An 18,467-nucleotide genomic window follows, 5' to 3' on the forward strand; every position below is an offset into this window, starting at 1 on the left:
GATAGAAGTTCTGCAATATGGGTGAGTGACATTCCAGTCATGAGCGCTACCAGATGCCTGTGTAGTACGAGGGAAGGCATGGAGAGGTGGCATAAAGGACAATTTCGTCTGATCATTTGCCATAAAAATATCTGTAAAATAATGCAAGGGAGGGAACATTCCTTCTTACTTTTAGGGGAGATAGTTTATTTGTAATAGCAGGATTATTAATAATTACAACAGCTTTGTTCAGAATTTTGTCTAACTGTTTTAATGCAACCTTTCCACATCCATTCCACAAGGGTGAGCAGTATTCAGGCTGAGAGCGCACATGACTCTTATAAATTATAGCTAACTGCTCGTCATTGAAGAAGTTACGGACTATGTACAACAATCCAAGTTTCTCTGAGGCGGTTTTATTAAGTAACCTGACGTGAGAGGTCCAGCTGAGGGCATTGTTAAGTGAGATGCTGAGAATTTCAATACTTCTGGAGATGGAAATACTAGTAGCATTGAAGGTAATATACGAATCTGGCAATATCAGTATATTAGTAAATTGTATATATTTGGTTTTACTAGCATTAAATGAGACAAGGTTGTTTTGTCCACATTCATTGATCGTAGATAAGTCTTGATTTAGAGAGATGGCTGTACTGAGTTGAGAGTTAGAGATATTGGACTTTGTAAATGAGTGTCTGTGTGTGAATGAACTATGAAGTCTTTAGTTATCTGCATATGAATGGATGGGATTGTGGGTGACAGATAAGAGATCATTCATATGAACCGGGAAGAGGGTCGGTGCCAGAACTGATCCCTGCGGGATGCCAGTGTTAATTGAGTGGAAATTGGATTATACATAATCTTCTTTTCTCTTATTTTTCTGTCACTGAGATATGACGAAATCAAAGGAACTAAAGACGTTCCTCTATAGCAAGGGAGTTTGGACAGCAGGGAACAGTGTCATACTCTGTCGAAAGCTTTAGAAGTATCAAGGGCTACTGCATGAGTTTCTCCATGTAGGTCGATTGATTGATGGATGGTGTGAGTCAGGAGCATATAGAATAAATGTGAGAATAGAGCATATTTATTTATCTTCACTGGTAATTTTTCCTGATTCTGTTCCAGGAGGTCATATTCTATCATAATTTTTTTGTACATTACAACTTATAAAAACCCTTGGGGCATTCTTTTGATTCTCGAGCAACCTTCATTTCGTAACTTTGCTTTGCTATCCTTATCTCCTCTTATTATTTCTCTGTTGAAAATCGGGGTCCCAGTTACGTAAGTGTTCTTCCCCTTTTATTTTTCTATATATTCCTGTTCTTTGGCCTATGGGGAATTTTAACCTATTGCTTAACCATCTTGGCTCTGAATTATTCGTTCTAGACGTTTTTGAAGGGATATATCTAGCTTTGCCTCAGTTTATTATATTTACTAAATCATCATATTTCTCACTGTTCGGAAAGCAACGTGGTACCTGCCCTAAATAAATCTCCTTGACCTGAACTACACTCCCACCATTATCCTTTCCCTCATGTATGACCTGAATTTCTCCAGTGACCGCAGTAACCTGGGGTACCGTCCCACCTAAATCTTGTCCCTCACCTCTGACATGAGTTTCCCCAGTGACTTAACTTTCTAAAGCAACCAGTTCCCCCATGGAATACGGTTCTGAAACAAGCTCTTAATCCATCGAAATCCCCTAGATGGAAATAAGGGATATTCGATTGGTTTTCAGAACAGCTGTCATTCCAGCGCAGTTAGAACTTAATTTCTTCATGATCACTTATCCCAAGTCGCCTGCCAACTTCACTGTCACTAATGATGTTTTCCGTACTAGATGAAAGCAAATGTAGTTATCTCTAGTGGGCTCCCTGATACACTAATTTAGGAAATTATCGTGCACTGCTTCTGGAAATTCTACTGACTCTGCATCTCAGTCAGATTCTGCCCATCTATCCTGGGCATATTAAAGTCCTATATAATAATTACAGCTGGACAGTATTGCTTTCTTAATTTGCTTCCAGAGGGATTTGCTTTCTTCTGTGCTTAATTTTGAAGGCAAGTATATAACTCCTTAGATTTTCTCCTTGTTAAAGGTTGTGAGTGGGGGTGCTCATGATCCACTCACTCGATGTGGTGCCGTTTTATGTCTGCCCTTTCCTTTCTTCTTTTCATCCACTTCTGTCTTTTTTCCTTCATTCTTTCCTCTTCTTTATGCCTACGAGTGACTTTACACTACCTCTTCTGTCTTTCTTTCCTCCATTCTTTCCTCTTCCATCTGCCTATGGGTGACTCTACAATGAGTGGCAAGCCAAATGGTTTCCTGTATACCAGGAAACCATTATGGCGTCTGGTGGTTTAGTGGATAATTAAGGCTCTCCAATCGGATTGAGCCTGTGTAGGTTTATATCCAAGGAGTGGTTTGGGTTTATTGCTCATGTAATGCCGCTGAGAGATGAGTAAGGCTGGTCACTCTCATCTTAACCCATCCTGTCTGGGTGACATGTATACATGTCCTCCCGGGGCCATCCGGGGGTCATGTATACATGATCTAGTAATTCGCACCATTGTTTGAATACTCAGCTGATTATTTTCACCACCCGCACCTGCTGGCAACCCTCCACACACATCCCAGTCACACTCCAGTTGCCTTCGTACCTCTGTGATGAATAGGCCCACACGTAAAGATATTCCTGTGTCCCGACCCTTGGTCAACCACCCGTGCCCTCCGACTTCCACTCCTATGAAGTCCAAAGACCCTCGAAGGAAAGGCCTTAGTGACAGTGCAATAGGGAGGGAGTTAGTTGTACCATTATCACTAAATGTGAGTGGGGAAAGTGACTCTTCATTTGAAGAACCAGACTTAGCCATGTTGAGTATGGAAAAATACGCGTCAGAGAAGGAGAATGACAGTGAATTCGACACTGTGCGGCAATATTTTTCGTCTGCAAGATCATCAGCCTTTTCTGGTGATGAAGGATCAGATGTAGTTGATGATCCTGCAGAGAGTGATATATACACAGTGAAGAAAGTGGCGGGGGAGGTAGAGAGTGAAGGAAGCAAGGAGGCTGGAGGGAGGAGAAAAAGCCGCAGGCTGAACCACCGGGCATGAGAGCGGCATAGGATGGAATTTTCCACCCATGCACCATCACCACCATGTTCACCCACACGGCCTGCATCACTTCATTCATCACCACATGCATCACCAAACCGGCCTGCATCACTCCACGCCTCACCATGCCAACTTGTCTCACCACACCATTCTGCCTCACCACGTGCAATGCCACGCCGACCTGCCTCACCACGTGTATCACCACGCCGACCTGCTTCACTTCAGGCCAACCACATGCATCACCACGCTGCCCTACCTCACTTCAGGCCTCACCATGTGCCTTACCACGCCGACCTGCCTCACCACGTACCTCACCACTCCAATCTGCCTCATCCCCTGCATCACCACGCTGACCTGCCTCACTTCAGGCCTCACCACGTGCCCCACCACACTGGCCTGCATCATTACAGACCTCACCATGCTGGCCTGCATCACTATGGGCCTCACCATGCCAGCCTGCCTCACCATGTGCCACTTCACCACAGCCTGGCCCATCTGGTTATGTTGGTGCAGGTGCACGCTGGTAAGCACGTGCCTGCTGATGCCTTTCAGCAACACCATCACCACCACGATCACCGTCAGCAGCATCACTTGCCTCATCTAGCGGTGAGTTGGCAGAATCTCTACCACATTGCCATGCTATGGGCTGTGGCAGGGCACGAGGCAGGTCACATGTACGGCAGGCAAGACAGGAACCTTGGACTGGTAGGTTTGAAACATTTGTGTGGGAGGAAGGGACAGGGTTTAACCCGCCACGTCCCAGAGACGTGAATTCACGTCCTCACATGATGTGCACTCATATCCCAGAGACGTGAGTTAATGTGACAACATTGCAAGGTCCCTAATTTGCACAATTTTCAATTTTCGCGAGTGATTTCGCGAGTGATTTTTGGCACGTATACACGGGACACCTTCCTCTATTCCTCTACAAGATGCCAAGCAGGGACATTGCCTTACACCGCATAACCTCTCCCACCCCCCCTGCACGCCATTGTCTCGGCAATTCACCTGTTACCAGCGACCTGGCCAATAAAGACATTCAGGGCCAGAGTGATTCCCCAGTCGATGACAATGTGGAGGACAAAGTTTACATAGCATTAGAGGAAGAAACAGTCAGAAATGATTATCAGGTAATGTGGGGAAAAAAGGTCATGAATGGTGATGAGTTAGTGAGTGAAACAATGCTTATAATGCCAATATACTCTTGTACTACATATAAATTCGTACCAAGTAAATAAATAAATACTGTTTATGAGTGGATAAAATAGTTACCCTCCCATAGAACTCGTTTTCTTTGGTGCCAGCCTGTTAAAAAACCCAGTCAGGTAAGGAGGTACTCGTACCTAGATTGAGTATTTTAAACCTCAGGTGAGAGATTTCTCTATGAATTTTCGATGTTTCTCACCAAAAGCGGATGTTTGAGCCAAAAAAAAAAAAGGTCCAAAAATGTTGGGACTGGGGCATACCACTGCCCAGAAAACGTCGGGATGGGGCGGGTTAAGCCTGAAATACCTGTTTTTGATGACACAAATGCAGGTGTGCAGCCAGAATTTCCCTGCAACAGAGCTTCTTCCGCAGTGGACTTCTTCATTGCTTTTTTCACAACAGCAGTGATGGAGTTCATTGTGAAAGAAGTGAACAGTTTCAGGGATTTCTGCTGCAATTGGGCTGAAACCTCGCACGTGAGAGAGAGTGCGAAAATGAAGGAATGGACTGCAATGAGTGTTAGCGAAATGTATGTTTGGCTAGCACTGACAATGTTGATGCCTCATGTTAGGAAACATAACATACATGATTACTGGCTCGTGGACGATATTGCTGCGATCCCAGTATTCAGTAAGTATATGCCACATGACCGATATCTTGACATCTTGAGGTATTTACATTTTTCCACCAATATGGGCCCACATCCAAACAATAGGCTGTGGAAAATTCACTCGATTATAGAGATGATGATGGAGAAATTTTGAACATTTTTCAAGCCATTACAGAAAGTTGTTATCGACAAGTCACTTGTTTGTTCAGGGGTCGTTTTGCCTGAATTCAATACATTCCATCTTCATCGTTTTGGAATAAAGTTCTTTGTCTTGTGTGACTGCAAGACTGGGTACGTGCTTGATTTCATTGTGTATACAGTGAGTGATGTGGTATTGTCGAAGGACGACCCCCATGGTTTCTCTGGCTCAGTGGTAAAAAAACTAATGGACAGGTACTTCGGTGGCAACCATATCCTTTACATTGATTATTATTACACGGCACCAGGTCTTGCAAAGTACCTGCAAGAACACCAAATTGGATCGTGTGGCACTGTCCATGCAAAGAGGAAGCATTGGGCATCCTTTCACAAAGGCACTGTAAATCAGGTAAACTCCTGGCAATTCACTGGCATGATAAGAGAAAGGAGAATGTCCTCTCCACGGTCCACGAAGGTAAGTTGATTGACACATGTAAGTTCGATAGAAGAACGAGGCAGCCAGTCTTCAAGCCTGATGCTGTTCTGGACTATAACATGAACATGCATCTCGTCGATAATCAGATATGCAGATCGGCACAATCGACTGTCTGAGGAGGTGCTGTAAGTGGTATAAGAAGGCATTCCTACATGTACTGGACATCTGTGCACTGAATGCCTTCATTCTGTACAAGGAGGTTACACAGACAAGCACATCCCTCACACAGTTTGAGAAGGATGTGATTTACGGCCTTCTGGAGAGGATTGGACAGGTAAATCCTTCCATGAAACGTAGGCACAGCGTACAGCAACTGCCTGACCGCCTGCAGTGCAGGGACTACCTCAGCAGGCATTTCATGGAAATATTACCTCGCACACCTGCAGGCAAACAAGCCTTCTGGCATTGCTATGTTTGCGCCAGTGCATTGCGCCGACCACAGCAACGCTGTATGACGAAGTGGTGGTGTGCTGAATGTGAGGTTGCACTGTGTACTGACTGTTTGATTTCAACGCAAAGACCGAGTGGTAGGAGTCTGGGTATTATGAATAAGTTAGTTTTGTACATACCGGTATGTTGTTTTTTGTTGAAAGAGATAATATGATTTCACTGCTCAGCGTACATTTATGTGAATAATGGAGGCAGAAAGTATGTTTCATGATAAACTCGCAGCCTTATTTTATTTGGAAAACATTTGTTTATACATATTTATGATGAAAAATTATAACTCAAAGGAAAGAAAGTCACAGTGGTAAGTATTTCCGTTGATGGCAGTACGTATATGACTACCGGTACTTGGTTTACATTTTATTTATTTATTTATTTTTTTCCTGTAGTACTTGTAGTGGTAGTATGTGTAGTAGGTGTGGTAGTACTAGTAGTAGATGTGGTAGTGGTAGTGGTACTTGTAGTAGTGGTAGTTGTAGTATTAGTAGTAGTTGCTGTAGTGGTAGTTGTACTTCTACTTCTAGTAGTAATAGTATTATTTCTAGAAGTTTCAATACCCAGACTTCTACTCGATCACCAATGTCAGAATCGAGCAACAATCCTAGTCAAACATACATTTCCGCGTGTGTGTGTGTGTGTGTGTGTGTGTGTGAGAGAGAGAGAGAGAGAGAGAGAGAGAGAGAGAGAGAGAGAGAGAGAGAGAGAGAGAGAGAGTGTGTCTGTTTGTCTGTCTGTAACGAGGAAGACCAGCAGCGTGAGTTCAAGGTCGCTGCTACTGTGACCGGCCTTCTTTCACCTAGTAAGACCGATTATGGAAAAATGTTCACGGAAACAGTGTTTGTAGTGTATTTTGGTGTCCTGGAAGTGTCATCGAAGTGACATCACTGTGGTGGGCTTGTGTAAGCCTTTGTTGTGTCACCGAATCTCTGCCACGCATAGACACCGGCAGAAAAACACCAAAAATTGCCCTCATTTCCCACTCACTCTCCCTATCAACACTTCACGGACCATCGACTTGAAGTCGAAGGATTGATGAGTAATATGAAACCTTATTTGTTGCAATTGGTTAAGTATGAACAGAGATATGAAGGTTTAAAGATAGACGATTATGCCGATTTCTGTCGGGAATGCCCGGCTGTGGGAAGCGCTCGCGACATCTGCTGGACGGGAGGGGTTAAATGTCAAGACCAACTTGCCTAGCCCCGGGCTTCTACGTTCCTTGTGGGGCAACATAGCATTAGGTGATGGATGGGCTGATGGATTATTAATTTCAGTCCAAATTCTCAGTATCCCGAATGACTATTTGTTATTTTTTTATTTTTTTTATTGACAATTAAAAGACTCTTTTACGTATATTCAGCCCCATTTTCTTCCCAAGCGGTTAGAGTGTAAAATACCCCCCTAGGTATGATATTCCACCAAAAATTCGCGAGTCTCTGTATTCATCCACATTTCACTCATAACGGCAATATCTGTTTTCTCCGTCCTTGTTATATCCTATAGTTCGTCCATTTTCCTACGTAAGCTCCTACTGTTGGTATAATACACTTGTAAATTATTATTAGCACATAGGTTATTACATTGGGAAACATCTTTTTTCGTCTGTATTTGAGGTGCTCGAGTGGATGTATCTACGCTAATGCCTGTATTTTCTCTCTTGTTTTTGTATATTAAGTTGCATCTATCTAATTCTGATGTTAAAAATATCTCAGGGGAATAGCTACATCTTGCTAAGCAGAGAGAGAGAGAGAGAGAGAGAGAGATTAATGCAACAGGTTCAGTGATTCTCTTTAATGTATCCCATAATACTAAGGTAATAAGACATGATACCTGTAAGTTTAATTGACGTATTCAAAGTTAAAGCTAATTAGGAATTGTTCAGTAAGTCCCTAATCAAGAAAGACCCCTTCAACTACCTGCGGAAGTCAGTGGCGCGTTGATTAGCACATATAACTAGTTACTGGTGGGATTTAAGTTCGATTATCTGACTAGCAGGTGTGTGTGAGAGAGAGAGAGAGAGAGAGAGAGAGAGAGAGAGAGAAGTATGAGTTGTTTAATACTAATACGTGGACTACCCTGTGCATGCATCACCTGAGCTGCCATATGCTGCACGCCATATAATCGACAGCGCTAATAATTGGCACACACCTTCACTGCCTTGACCTAAATCGATGTGTATTGATCTAGCTCATGACAGCAGCATTAAAGCCTTCATTTTGGTGACGTGCTGTTGGCTCCACACCAGCGTGACCCACCCTGTACTGCAAATGTTGTCTCACCAATCGGCAGATGATAGTCTAAACCTTTTTGTCCGTCTTCGTCTCTTTACTTGGTGGGTTGCGAATCTGGCTTATGTGTGGTTTTGGGTTTGCCTTTCAGGCTAAGACATCATTTGCCATGTTAGGTGGGTCACACGGTAGTAGAACAAGCTGTACTTTGGATTTATTCTTGCTCCGTTCAGACGGTTTTATTCAGTTGAATAATGGCCTGGAGTATTGAAAGATTAAATAAGGCTATATTTAAACCCTTCCAGCTTCGGTGTCCCTTTAGGCTGAAGGAAACCGTCTTGAGGCACCGTGAATATAACAACTATGTCATCAGGTTCAAGGCGTCAATATTTGTCTTAAGATACAGCCATAAGGAAAACCCGGCCGACAATCCTCTGCTGGCTTCGTGTCTTGCCTTCCAAACTTCTCATTCTCCGCCAAAAGACAGGGCCCTGTACTGACGTATGGTCATGAAGCTCCCAAACACCTTTCCCTAAGCGCTTTATTTTGCTTATTGCACCTTACTGTCCTCGCCTGTGTTATATAAATCCTTCCAATATCTTTTTGCTCTGCTTAAGTAACGTACAAAGGGATTCTAACCAGCCATATCCAAAAATAAATCGCTAGGGAGGAGATGCAAGGGAGCCCTCTTACCCTACTAGAATATGAACCAGGTATCCTTTCTTCTCATACCATTTTGTTGTGTGCTTCATATTGCTATTAAAAAAAAAAAAACAGGAACACCTTCCATGACCTCAGCTGCTAGAGAGGTGTTGGGAAGTTTTGTTCATGGGTGTACTACGCACATTAGGTTAAACCCCTTTCATCTGAAATATGGTTCCTCACCAGCTAATTCTTCCCCTGTTTCCCCCCTCCCCCCCTCCATCCTTCCCAACAATTTTGGGGGATGGGGGTGCGGAAAGCGGAAGCAAGCTCGTCTCACAAGCTAGAGGTCCCGGGTTTGATTCCCAGGCCCCTACCACGGGACCTTTGGGCAGGGTCATCCATTTCCCCAGTCAGTTCGTTACATATAACCAAAAATAGAGACCCATATGGAAAGAATGAAAAATTTTAATGAAAATAATACTAAAAACGCAACTTATTAAATTGATTAAATCCTGTTAAGAATGTTACGAGATAGAAAACAATAGAAAGAGAATTAAAAAGTTTTATAAAATGTAAGACAGAACGAATGAAGAAGTTTCACGAAGGTCCTAGAATGTTTTGTTAGTGAAGAGAATAAATGGAAAATCATGGAAGGCTACTGAAAAAACGGAAGTTTGTTGAACGTAGTGGGAATATCTAGAATATTTCATAAGGTTATATAACGGGTACTTCTGTGCAGATGAGGCAGCACTACAGGTGGAGGAAAACTACAAACGACGAACGCAGAGTGAGTTAGTTTACGGGCAGAAATCAGCGAGCGAAGACGTGCTTTCTCCTGTTTATCCTGTGTGTTTTTTTTTAGTGCAAGATGTCAAGTAGACGACCGAATTCTTTGTTTCACTTCCAAGGTTCTGTAGAGTTCAGAATACAAATTATCTTGAGTTTGTACCTTTTCAGCACTTTAATCAGTTACAGTGCCTAAGTTTAAAGTATTGCTTTTCGTTTAGTGGGTCATTAAGGCGCTCAGTCGGATTGAGCCTGTATAGGTTTACATCCAAGGGATGGTTAGGGTTTCTTGCTCACGTAATGCCACTCAGGGATGAGTGAAGCTAGTCACTTTCATCTTTAATTGTCAGGACTAATTTGCCTAGCCAAAGGCTCCTACGCTTCTCATGGGACAACACGGGATTAACTGATGAATGAATGAATGAATGAATGAATGAAATAAAGTGAATAAACTAAGTTATGTAAAAAGTTTTTGTTTTATTTTTTTTTAATCCCCCCTCCCAGTTTTAAAAATCCCGCTCATGGCCCTGCCATGTGTAAATGGACGGTTTTGTGTGGTATTCTAGCGGATGTTTGGTTGCTTCCCCTAAAACACACACACACACACACACACACACACACACACACACACACACACACACACACACACACACACACACACACACACACACACACACACAAATATTAAAACTCCCTCCAGCCTTAGTTGGGAATTAGGTTAGATAATTATACATTTTTACTCCAACTGCCTTACACTGCCATCCATCCCAAATGAATGTTAATCTGTAACAATAGATTAACACTAGGTTAGGGTTATAATCACGAAGAAGTGCTACGGAAAAGATTAATAGACTCTAGATAGCCTTTCTTTGCCACTGAGCTACGTGAAATCAGCAGCAAATGGGCGATAACCAGGGTCGAGTTAAAGTGGGAGTCGTATAGTAACTGTATCAGTGTGAATATTTGTTTTTTGGCTCTGTAAATAATGTGTTTATATGTATTGATACTCTCAGACTGCTTTTTTCATTCTCTCTCTCTCTCTCTCTCTCTCTCTCTCTCTCCTTTGCAGTTTATTTTCCGTAGCTCAGTGGCAGAATACGACTTTGGCCTCACATCTTTCGTATAGCACTTATTCACTATTAGCAATATATTCCAGCGTTCATCCCTTGCCATAGCTAAGTATTTATGACAAGAGAGATGGCATTTTTAAACCACGATAAAGTGAACAGACTATAGTCCACATGTCAACTTATCTGGTATTATCATTAGTTTATTACTAGTAATACCTGTGTCTGGTATTATCATAAATGCTTTTTGTATTTTTGCTTACATTCTGGTATTAAGATGATGGTGTAATGTACCATTAATAATCATGAGTCTGGTAGTAATGGCTAGTTCTGGTATTAATCTATTGGTGTGTCTGGAATTGTTATATATGTGTTTGGTATTAGTATCTAAACACTGGTCTTGGCATAGAGTATTATGGTATTAATATCCTCGAGCCTGTTAATAGTTGATTCTGGTATTAATCTATGGGTGTCTCTGGTATTATTATAGATGCTTTTGTTATTAATACTTACTCTGTGGTATTGGGATATACAGTATGTGGTATGGCATTAATATTCTCTGTCTGGTATTAATAGCTAGTTCCAGTATTTATCTGTGGGTGTGTCTGGTATTATTATAGATTTATTTGGTATTAATGCATTGAGGTGTTGGGATATAGTGTATAATTGTATGTACGTGTCTGGTATTAATATCTAATATATGTGTTAATCTGTGGATGTGGCTGGTATAATTTCACATGCATTTGGTGTACGTGATTCAGTTCTGGTATTAATTTCTGTGATCTTCTTTTCCTTCCAGGGCAACATATGGCAAACACTTCGCTCCTTCCACTTCCTGCTGGAGCTCATCAACACCATACCATTTATACTCACGGTAGGTAGTGTGTGTGTGTGTGTGTGTGTGTGTGTGTGTGTGTGTGTGTGTGTGTGTGTGTGTGTTACTCGAGAGAGAGAGAGAGAGAGAGAGAGAGAGAGAGAGAGAGAGAGAGAGAGAGAGAGGCAGGATGGGGAATGAACGAAGGAGGAAAAAGAAACCGAGTAACGTACACTATGAGAGAGAGAGAGAGAGAGAGAGAGAGAGAGAGAGAGAGAGAGGCAGGATGGGGAATGAACGAAGGAGGAAAAAGAAACCGAGTAACGTACACTATGAGAGAGAGAGAGAGAGAGAGAGAGAGAGAGAGAGAGAGAGAGAGTTTACTTCTTTGCTTATATGCTTTCTATGCTTGTGTGCATGTTTGGCTGTACAGAAAAAATATCTCATTTATTGTAGAGGCTTGAAGTTGAAGCTTTTGGCTCGCGCATACTTACACACATCCATCCATCCATCCAACCTTCTCTCCGTCCATACTTACAAACACACAAGCATATATATATATATATATATATATATATATATATATATATATATATATATATATATATATATATATATATATATATATATATATGAGAAGGAAAAAGTGGATGTCAGATGAAACATGGAATGCAATTCTGAAAAGGAAAGAGGCTAAGTTAAGAAGTGAAGAACAACATGTTGATGGCCAGGTAGCTGAAGTACTTAGAGCAAAGTACTGGAGTTTACATTCCGAAGTAAAAAGACTCGTTAGACGTGATATGAGGAGGCTATAGGACGAAAAGGCAACAGAGACAGAAATAAAGTAAAAATGACGGTCAGAGCACAAGAGCCGCGTATCAGGCCATAAAGGAGTTAACTGGGACTGAATAAAGAAGGAAGGAAATACCTGTACGAGATAGAAATGGTAATTTGATGACTAAGGATTTGAATATAAAAGGAAGGTGGAAAGACAATTTTGAATCTGTTATAAATAGACCAATCCCAGCTGAAGAGGACATTTTGCCAGCCGAGAGAGTTTTGCAGATAGAAACAGGGGAGATAACCTTTGAAGAGGTAGCCAAATCTATAAAGAAATTAAAGAATTTTAAGGCCCCAGGAGAGGATGGAATATTTCCTGAAATGCTTAAGATGGATATTGATGAGTTGATGAATGCGCTTTTGAAACTTTTTAATGTGGCTTGGGATAATGGTGGAATTCCAGAAGAGTGGAACAATGGAGTGATTATAAAAATACTAAAAAAAGGGAGATTTAAGTATGTGTGGCATTTGGACGGGGATAATTTGACACCAATAGTTGCAAAAGTCTTTTCCAAAATCTTGTTGAACAGAATAGAGCCAGTAATTGATAAAATTTTAAGAGGAGAACAAGCGGAATTTAGAAAGGGTCGATGTTGTAATGAGCAGATTTTTATTGTAAGGCATCTAATGCAACAAGCTAATGAGATGAAAATGCCACTTAGTATGTGTTTTGTGGATTTTGAAAAGGCGTTTGACAGGGTTTCACGTGGAGCTGTGTTGAAAATTATGAAATTCTATGGTATACCAGAAAAGTTTGTAAATATTATTAGAAGCCTGCTTGAAGGTGCTTTTTGTAAGGTATTGGTGGGTGGTTCTTTGAGTGATCCATTTGAAGTTAGGTCAGGAGTGATTCAAAGTTGGGTTCTTTCGCCATTGCTGTTTATTTTGGTTATGGATTATGTTATGAGAAAGGTTGTAAGGAGAACAGGTGCAGGAATTAACTGGAAAGAAAATAAGAAGCTGATGGAATTGGACTATGCTGATAATATTGTACTGATTTGTGGAAGTATTTACGAGATGCTGAGGGTGCTTGACTGTCTGGTGGAGGAAGGAGAAAAAGTGGAATTGGCAATACATTATGGAAAGACTGAAATTATTAATAGGAATGTGGAGAACCAAATCGATTGTGTAACTGGGAATAATGTGGTGAAGAATGTAGAACATTTTAAGTATCTGGGAACGATTGTATCATCTAATGGATCATTAAACAGTGAAATTGAGGAAAGGATTTGACTGGCTTGGCGAGCTGTTGGAATGTTTGGAATAATAATATGCTTTCGGTACATACTAAATTAAAAATTTGCAAGTCTATGGTTAGACCCTTAATTTATGGGCATGAGTCATGGTACAGTACAATTGCAACAGATCGGAAAGTATTAGGATTTCAAAATAAAATACTGAGAAGTATTCATGGGGTCAAATGGCAAGACAGAGTTACAAATGAAAGAGTAAGGGATATTACGAGAGTGGAACCGGTTGATGAATATGAGAGACTCTCTTGCTGGAAATGGCTGGGGCACATATACAGCAAAAGTAGGCAGATTAATACAGGACGTGCCAGAGTGGACTGCTAGAAGAAGAAGAGGTAGAGGTAGGCCGAGGGAAACCTTGTTGAGGACAATGAAAAGAGAAGCAGGAGAGGAGTGTTGGTGGGGCCTGAAAGAGATGACAAGAAACAAATATTGGTGGAGGAAGTTCATCGAGGCCCTCTGAATCCCGTGGGGTGCCACAGGAAATGATTGATTGATTGATTGATTGTGTTATGATGAAGAGAGGTAGACTGAGATTGTTTGGGCACGTGGAGAGGGTGGGAGATTGCAGTTAGGTGGAGTGAAAAATGTGAACGTTCTGGGTTTGGTTGAGAGAGGCAGACGGAAAAAAACCTGGGACGAGGTCATAGAGTATGACCTCTCGGATAAGGGACTGAATAGGGAGGCTGCCAGAGATCAAGCAGCATGGACAGCTATCATTAGGTGCCCGAGGCCGACGCATGCAAACATGTTGGTGTTTTGAGCGAAACTATATATATATATATATATATATATATATATATATATATATATATATATATATATATAATGGTGTGTGTGTGTATTATGTACATGCCTCCAATCATATGAAAACACATACAGACATAAACCCGCAGTCTTAGTTTTTCTAGATATATTCACTTTATTATGTCTCAATACAGTTCACTGTATAAACCCACCGGGAACAGGAAGGGACACTCAGAAAGTGCAATACCCTCGCCCACCAGGTGGTAATGGAGCCAAACATTTTTATTTACCTTTTCAACGAACTGCTCTCAAAATCGATGTACTTAATTTTTGCAACGCTCTTAAACCTATCGCCATGAGTGGTTCGGATCATAACTATCGGAGCTGATCTTGCCCTTTGACTGTTCTAGAAAATGAATCCTTTTGTTCTTTCCCAACCCTCACCTCTTCCACCAAATCGAGTTGAGATCGGATACAAACTTTGTAATTTGACACTGCTAAGGCGGACTTTAGCCTTTCTCTGAAACCTTGATCTAAGATATCTATCTATCTATTGCCAGACGCCATAGTCCCGTAAGGGGTGGCCAATTGACTTTTGAGTTATTTGTTTTACGAGAAGGGGCACTAACCCTGCACCAACCCACTTGTTGACACGTAGGGAGCACGTATGGTTTGGTTATATGGTTACCACCCACCGTTGTAAATGGTTTCTTGGCTTACAGGAAACCATTTGGCTTGTCATTCAATGTAAAGCCACCTGTAAAGGAAAGGAATACTAGTCTAAACAAAAATCATTAGGTACAACCCATGGCAGACCGTCAACCTGTCCACTAAGTTTCGAAAAAACTGCATTATTATGTCACACACACACACACACACACACACACACACACACACACACACACACACACACACACACACACACACACACACACACACACACACACACACACACACACACACACACACACAAAGTTGAACAAAACTTAACAACCTCAGCTGCTTCGTGAGAGCGGGTGTAATAATCTTGTAATAAATCGTAGGTGTTTTCATGTTAATATTTAATGTAGAGTTCAATAAGCAGAAGCCTTCGGTGGCTGGGTCGGTGGCGTATGAGTGCGAGTATACTACTACTACTGACAGAATCGATCTCACCCAAGGCTAAGCTTACATACATACATGCGTACGTACATACATACATACATGTCTGGCCTAACCTCTCAGCCTAAGAACATACCTACCTACATACATAACACATACATACATACATGTACACATATATGTCTGGCTTAACCCTGTCGTCCCAAGGATGTCTGTTTCGTATTATTCTTGCCGACAGCAGGTAATTTCACCCTTGCTAGAGGAGACGTTAGGAAACAGCAGGGTTTGACAGGCCTTTGGGGCTAATTCATCATGTCCCTATACTCTTTTCACCCTAACTTGGCCTAAAACTGCCATCTCTCCTTCTTGAAAGCTGAGTTGTAGGAACAGATTAACACTTTAGTATAATGCTAGTCGCGAAAAAGTGCAGAGAAAAGGAAGGAGAGCCTTAGCGTTCTTTTTGCCAATGACCCACCTAAAAAAAGAACACAAAGACAAAAGTATGGAAGAGCTTCAGTTAAAAAAAAAAAAATTGATATGTGTCCTTCCCAAGCTGAATAAAGTCGTTCTGAGGCACCATAATAAATACATAATAGTCGTGAGGATGAAGGAGGTAGCTGCAGATAAATGTTGTGAAATTTAATGTGGAAATGTGGGTCGGCCCTCTGTTATATTTAGTTATTGATTTATGTATGCATTTATTTATTTTTTATTTATTTGCTGTTAAGTGTGTGTGTGTGTGTGTGTGTGTGTGTGTGTGTGTGTGTGTGTGTGTGTGTGTGTGTGTGTGTGTGTGTGTGAGAGAGAGAGAGAGAGAGAGAGAGAGAGAGAGAGAGAATAACAGTGATGTAAGATGACCTTCACCACACCCACGACATGACACGCCCTCTGTGTCTACACTGGATTATACGCACACACGTACGCACATCACTGACACACATACACATTCACGGTACCATGTAAACCTAATATACGGACACGCGTCTATACTTATACACAGCCACACACGCACACCTATACTTATAAACGCGTACATACACACATACTTGCATACATGCGTACATACACTGGACCATAATAAGCTTTGAAAAGTACTTAGCACATACAAACATACATACATAAATACGCACTTACATACACTGGACCATTGTAAGTTTGTAAAAGTACATACATACATACATACATGCATGCATAGTACATACATACCTAGCTTACAGACAGCCACCCATGCACGCACCAGTACAATCACACATACGCATATCACTTGCATACACATACGCAGGCTTGTCAGCTCAACATACATACATACATACTTACATATGTACTTACAAACTTTAATTCGGGGAGTAAAGTTTGCCCAATATTTCACCTCGTGTGCTGGTCACTTTATCGTGCTGACTAATATTAATAAGCTGAGAGAAGCATGGCATGTTTCTCTGGCCATATTTAATTTTGTGTGATGTGATCCGCCAGGTAGGAAACTGACGGAAATGACATAAGTGTGAAGTAATTACGAGAAAAAGAGAAAAAATAGTAGGCACACTTTTGGCCCTGGACTTCCATTACTTGCATATACACAATCAGCATCAAAAGTTCTGTCACCTCTCCGTTGTCTTTTTCGATGGTCTGGAAAATCAGTGTTTATTTTTTTCTAATGCAGGAAACAAGGAACCAAAGGCTAGGAGCCCGCAAACTGTTCCTTCCAAGAAAAAAAAAAACATAACAATACAAGAGAACCAAATTCAAGATCCGTTCGTCTTGAGATGCCTGGACACACTACGTTTGAAATACTCAGTGCGACGAAGAGAAAGAGGTTGAAGGGAGACAGTAAGAGGAGGAGAGTTAATGAGACGAAGAGCCTTTGACTCCACCCTGTTGAGAAGAGTTGTATGTGGGGAGCCTCTCCAAACATGGTAGTTGTACTCTACTCAGGGGCAAATAAAACCCGTGTATAAAGTCAACAACTGTGCCGGGGTAAAGAAGGTACGGAGTCAGCTTAGCACACCTAATCTCTTGGAAGCAGATTTTACATGAGATGTAATATGACCTCTTCAAGATAAGTCTCGAGTGAATGAAACCCCAGGCATGTTCAAGGATGATGCAGGATTGAGCTGGATATTATTAAACACAAGTGGGTACTCCTGTGGATGATTTTGTACGGTCCATATGTGTAAGAACTGAGTCTTTGATGCAGTAAAAACGACAAGGTTATTTTTACTCCAGTCAGAGATACGAGCCAAGTCAGACATTAGGTGTGCCATAGCCTCATCCCTTGTTTGTTGAAGTAACTGCTGAGATAGATGTTGCGGAAACCGAGTGGAATGGTGAAGGGTGGAATCATCAGCACAGGAGTGGATAGAGTTAGATGTACAGATTAGAAGGTCATTGATGAATGAAAGGAAGTGAGCTGGTGAGAGGACAGCACTGAGGAACACCACTGTTCATAGATCTAGGAGAAGAACGATGGCCGTCTACAACAGCAGCTATAGAACGACCAGAAAGGATGCAATAGATGAAGGCACAGATAGAAGGGGACAGTTTGAAAACTAAAGATTTATGCCAGACTCGATCAAAAGCCTTTGAGATGCCAAGTGCAATGGCAAAGCTTTCGCCAAAGTCCCGAAAGGACGATGACCAGGAGTCTGAAAGGTAGGTGAGAAGATCGCCAGTGGAGCGTCCCTGACGGAACCCATACTGACGATCAGAAAGAAGGTTGTGATAGGAAAGATGCTTTAAAATTTTTCTGTCAAGAATAGAGTCGAAAACTTTTGAGACAAAGGATGTTAAAGCAATTGGACGATAGTTTGAGGGCAGAGAATGGTCACCCTTCTTTGGGACTGGCTGAATGAGAGCAAACTTCCAGCAAGAAGGAAAGGTACAAGTTGATAGACAAAGGTGAAAAAGTTTACCTAAGCAGGGTGAAAGCACAGAAGCGTAGTTCTTGAGGACAACAGGAGGGACTCCCTCAGGCCCATGTGCCTTGTTAGTATTGAGGCCA

At 41.6% G+C, this 18,467-nt stretch overlaps 1 protein-coding gene across 1 annotated transcript in view; it reads left to right on the top strand.

The window, feature by feature from the left end:
* LOC145402854 (potassium channel subfamily T member 2-like) overlaps window positions 1-18,467 on the top strand; it is an 812,106-nt gene that overhangs the window by 321,073 nt on the left and 472,566 nt on the right. The window contains exon 5 of the mRNA XM_080274763.1: window positions 11,517-11,591. Coding sequence (XP_080130889.1) covers window positions 11,517-11,591 — 75 coding nt within the window. The remainder of the gene's footprint in view (window positions 1-11,516; window positions 11,592-18,467) is intronic.

Source organism: Coenobita brevimanus, chromosome 59, assembly GCF_032717465.1.
Source record: "Coenobita brevimanus isolate Jiangsu-jjx chromosome 59, ASM3271746v2, whole genome shotgun sequence".
NCBI lineage: Eukaryota > Metazoa > Arthropoda > Malacostraca > Decapoda > Coenobitidae > Coenobita > Coenobita brevimanus.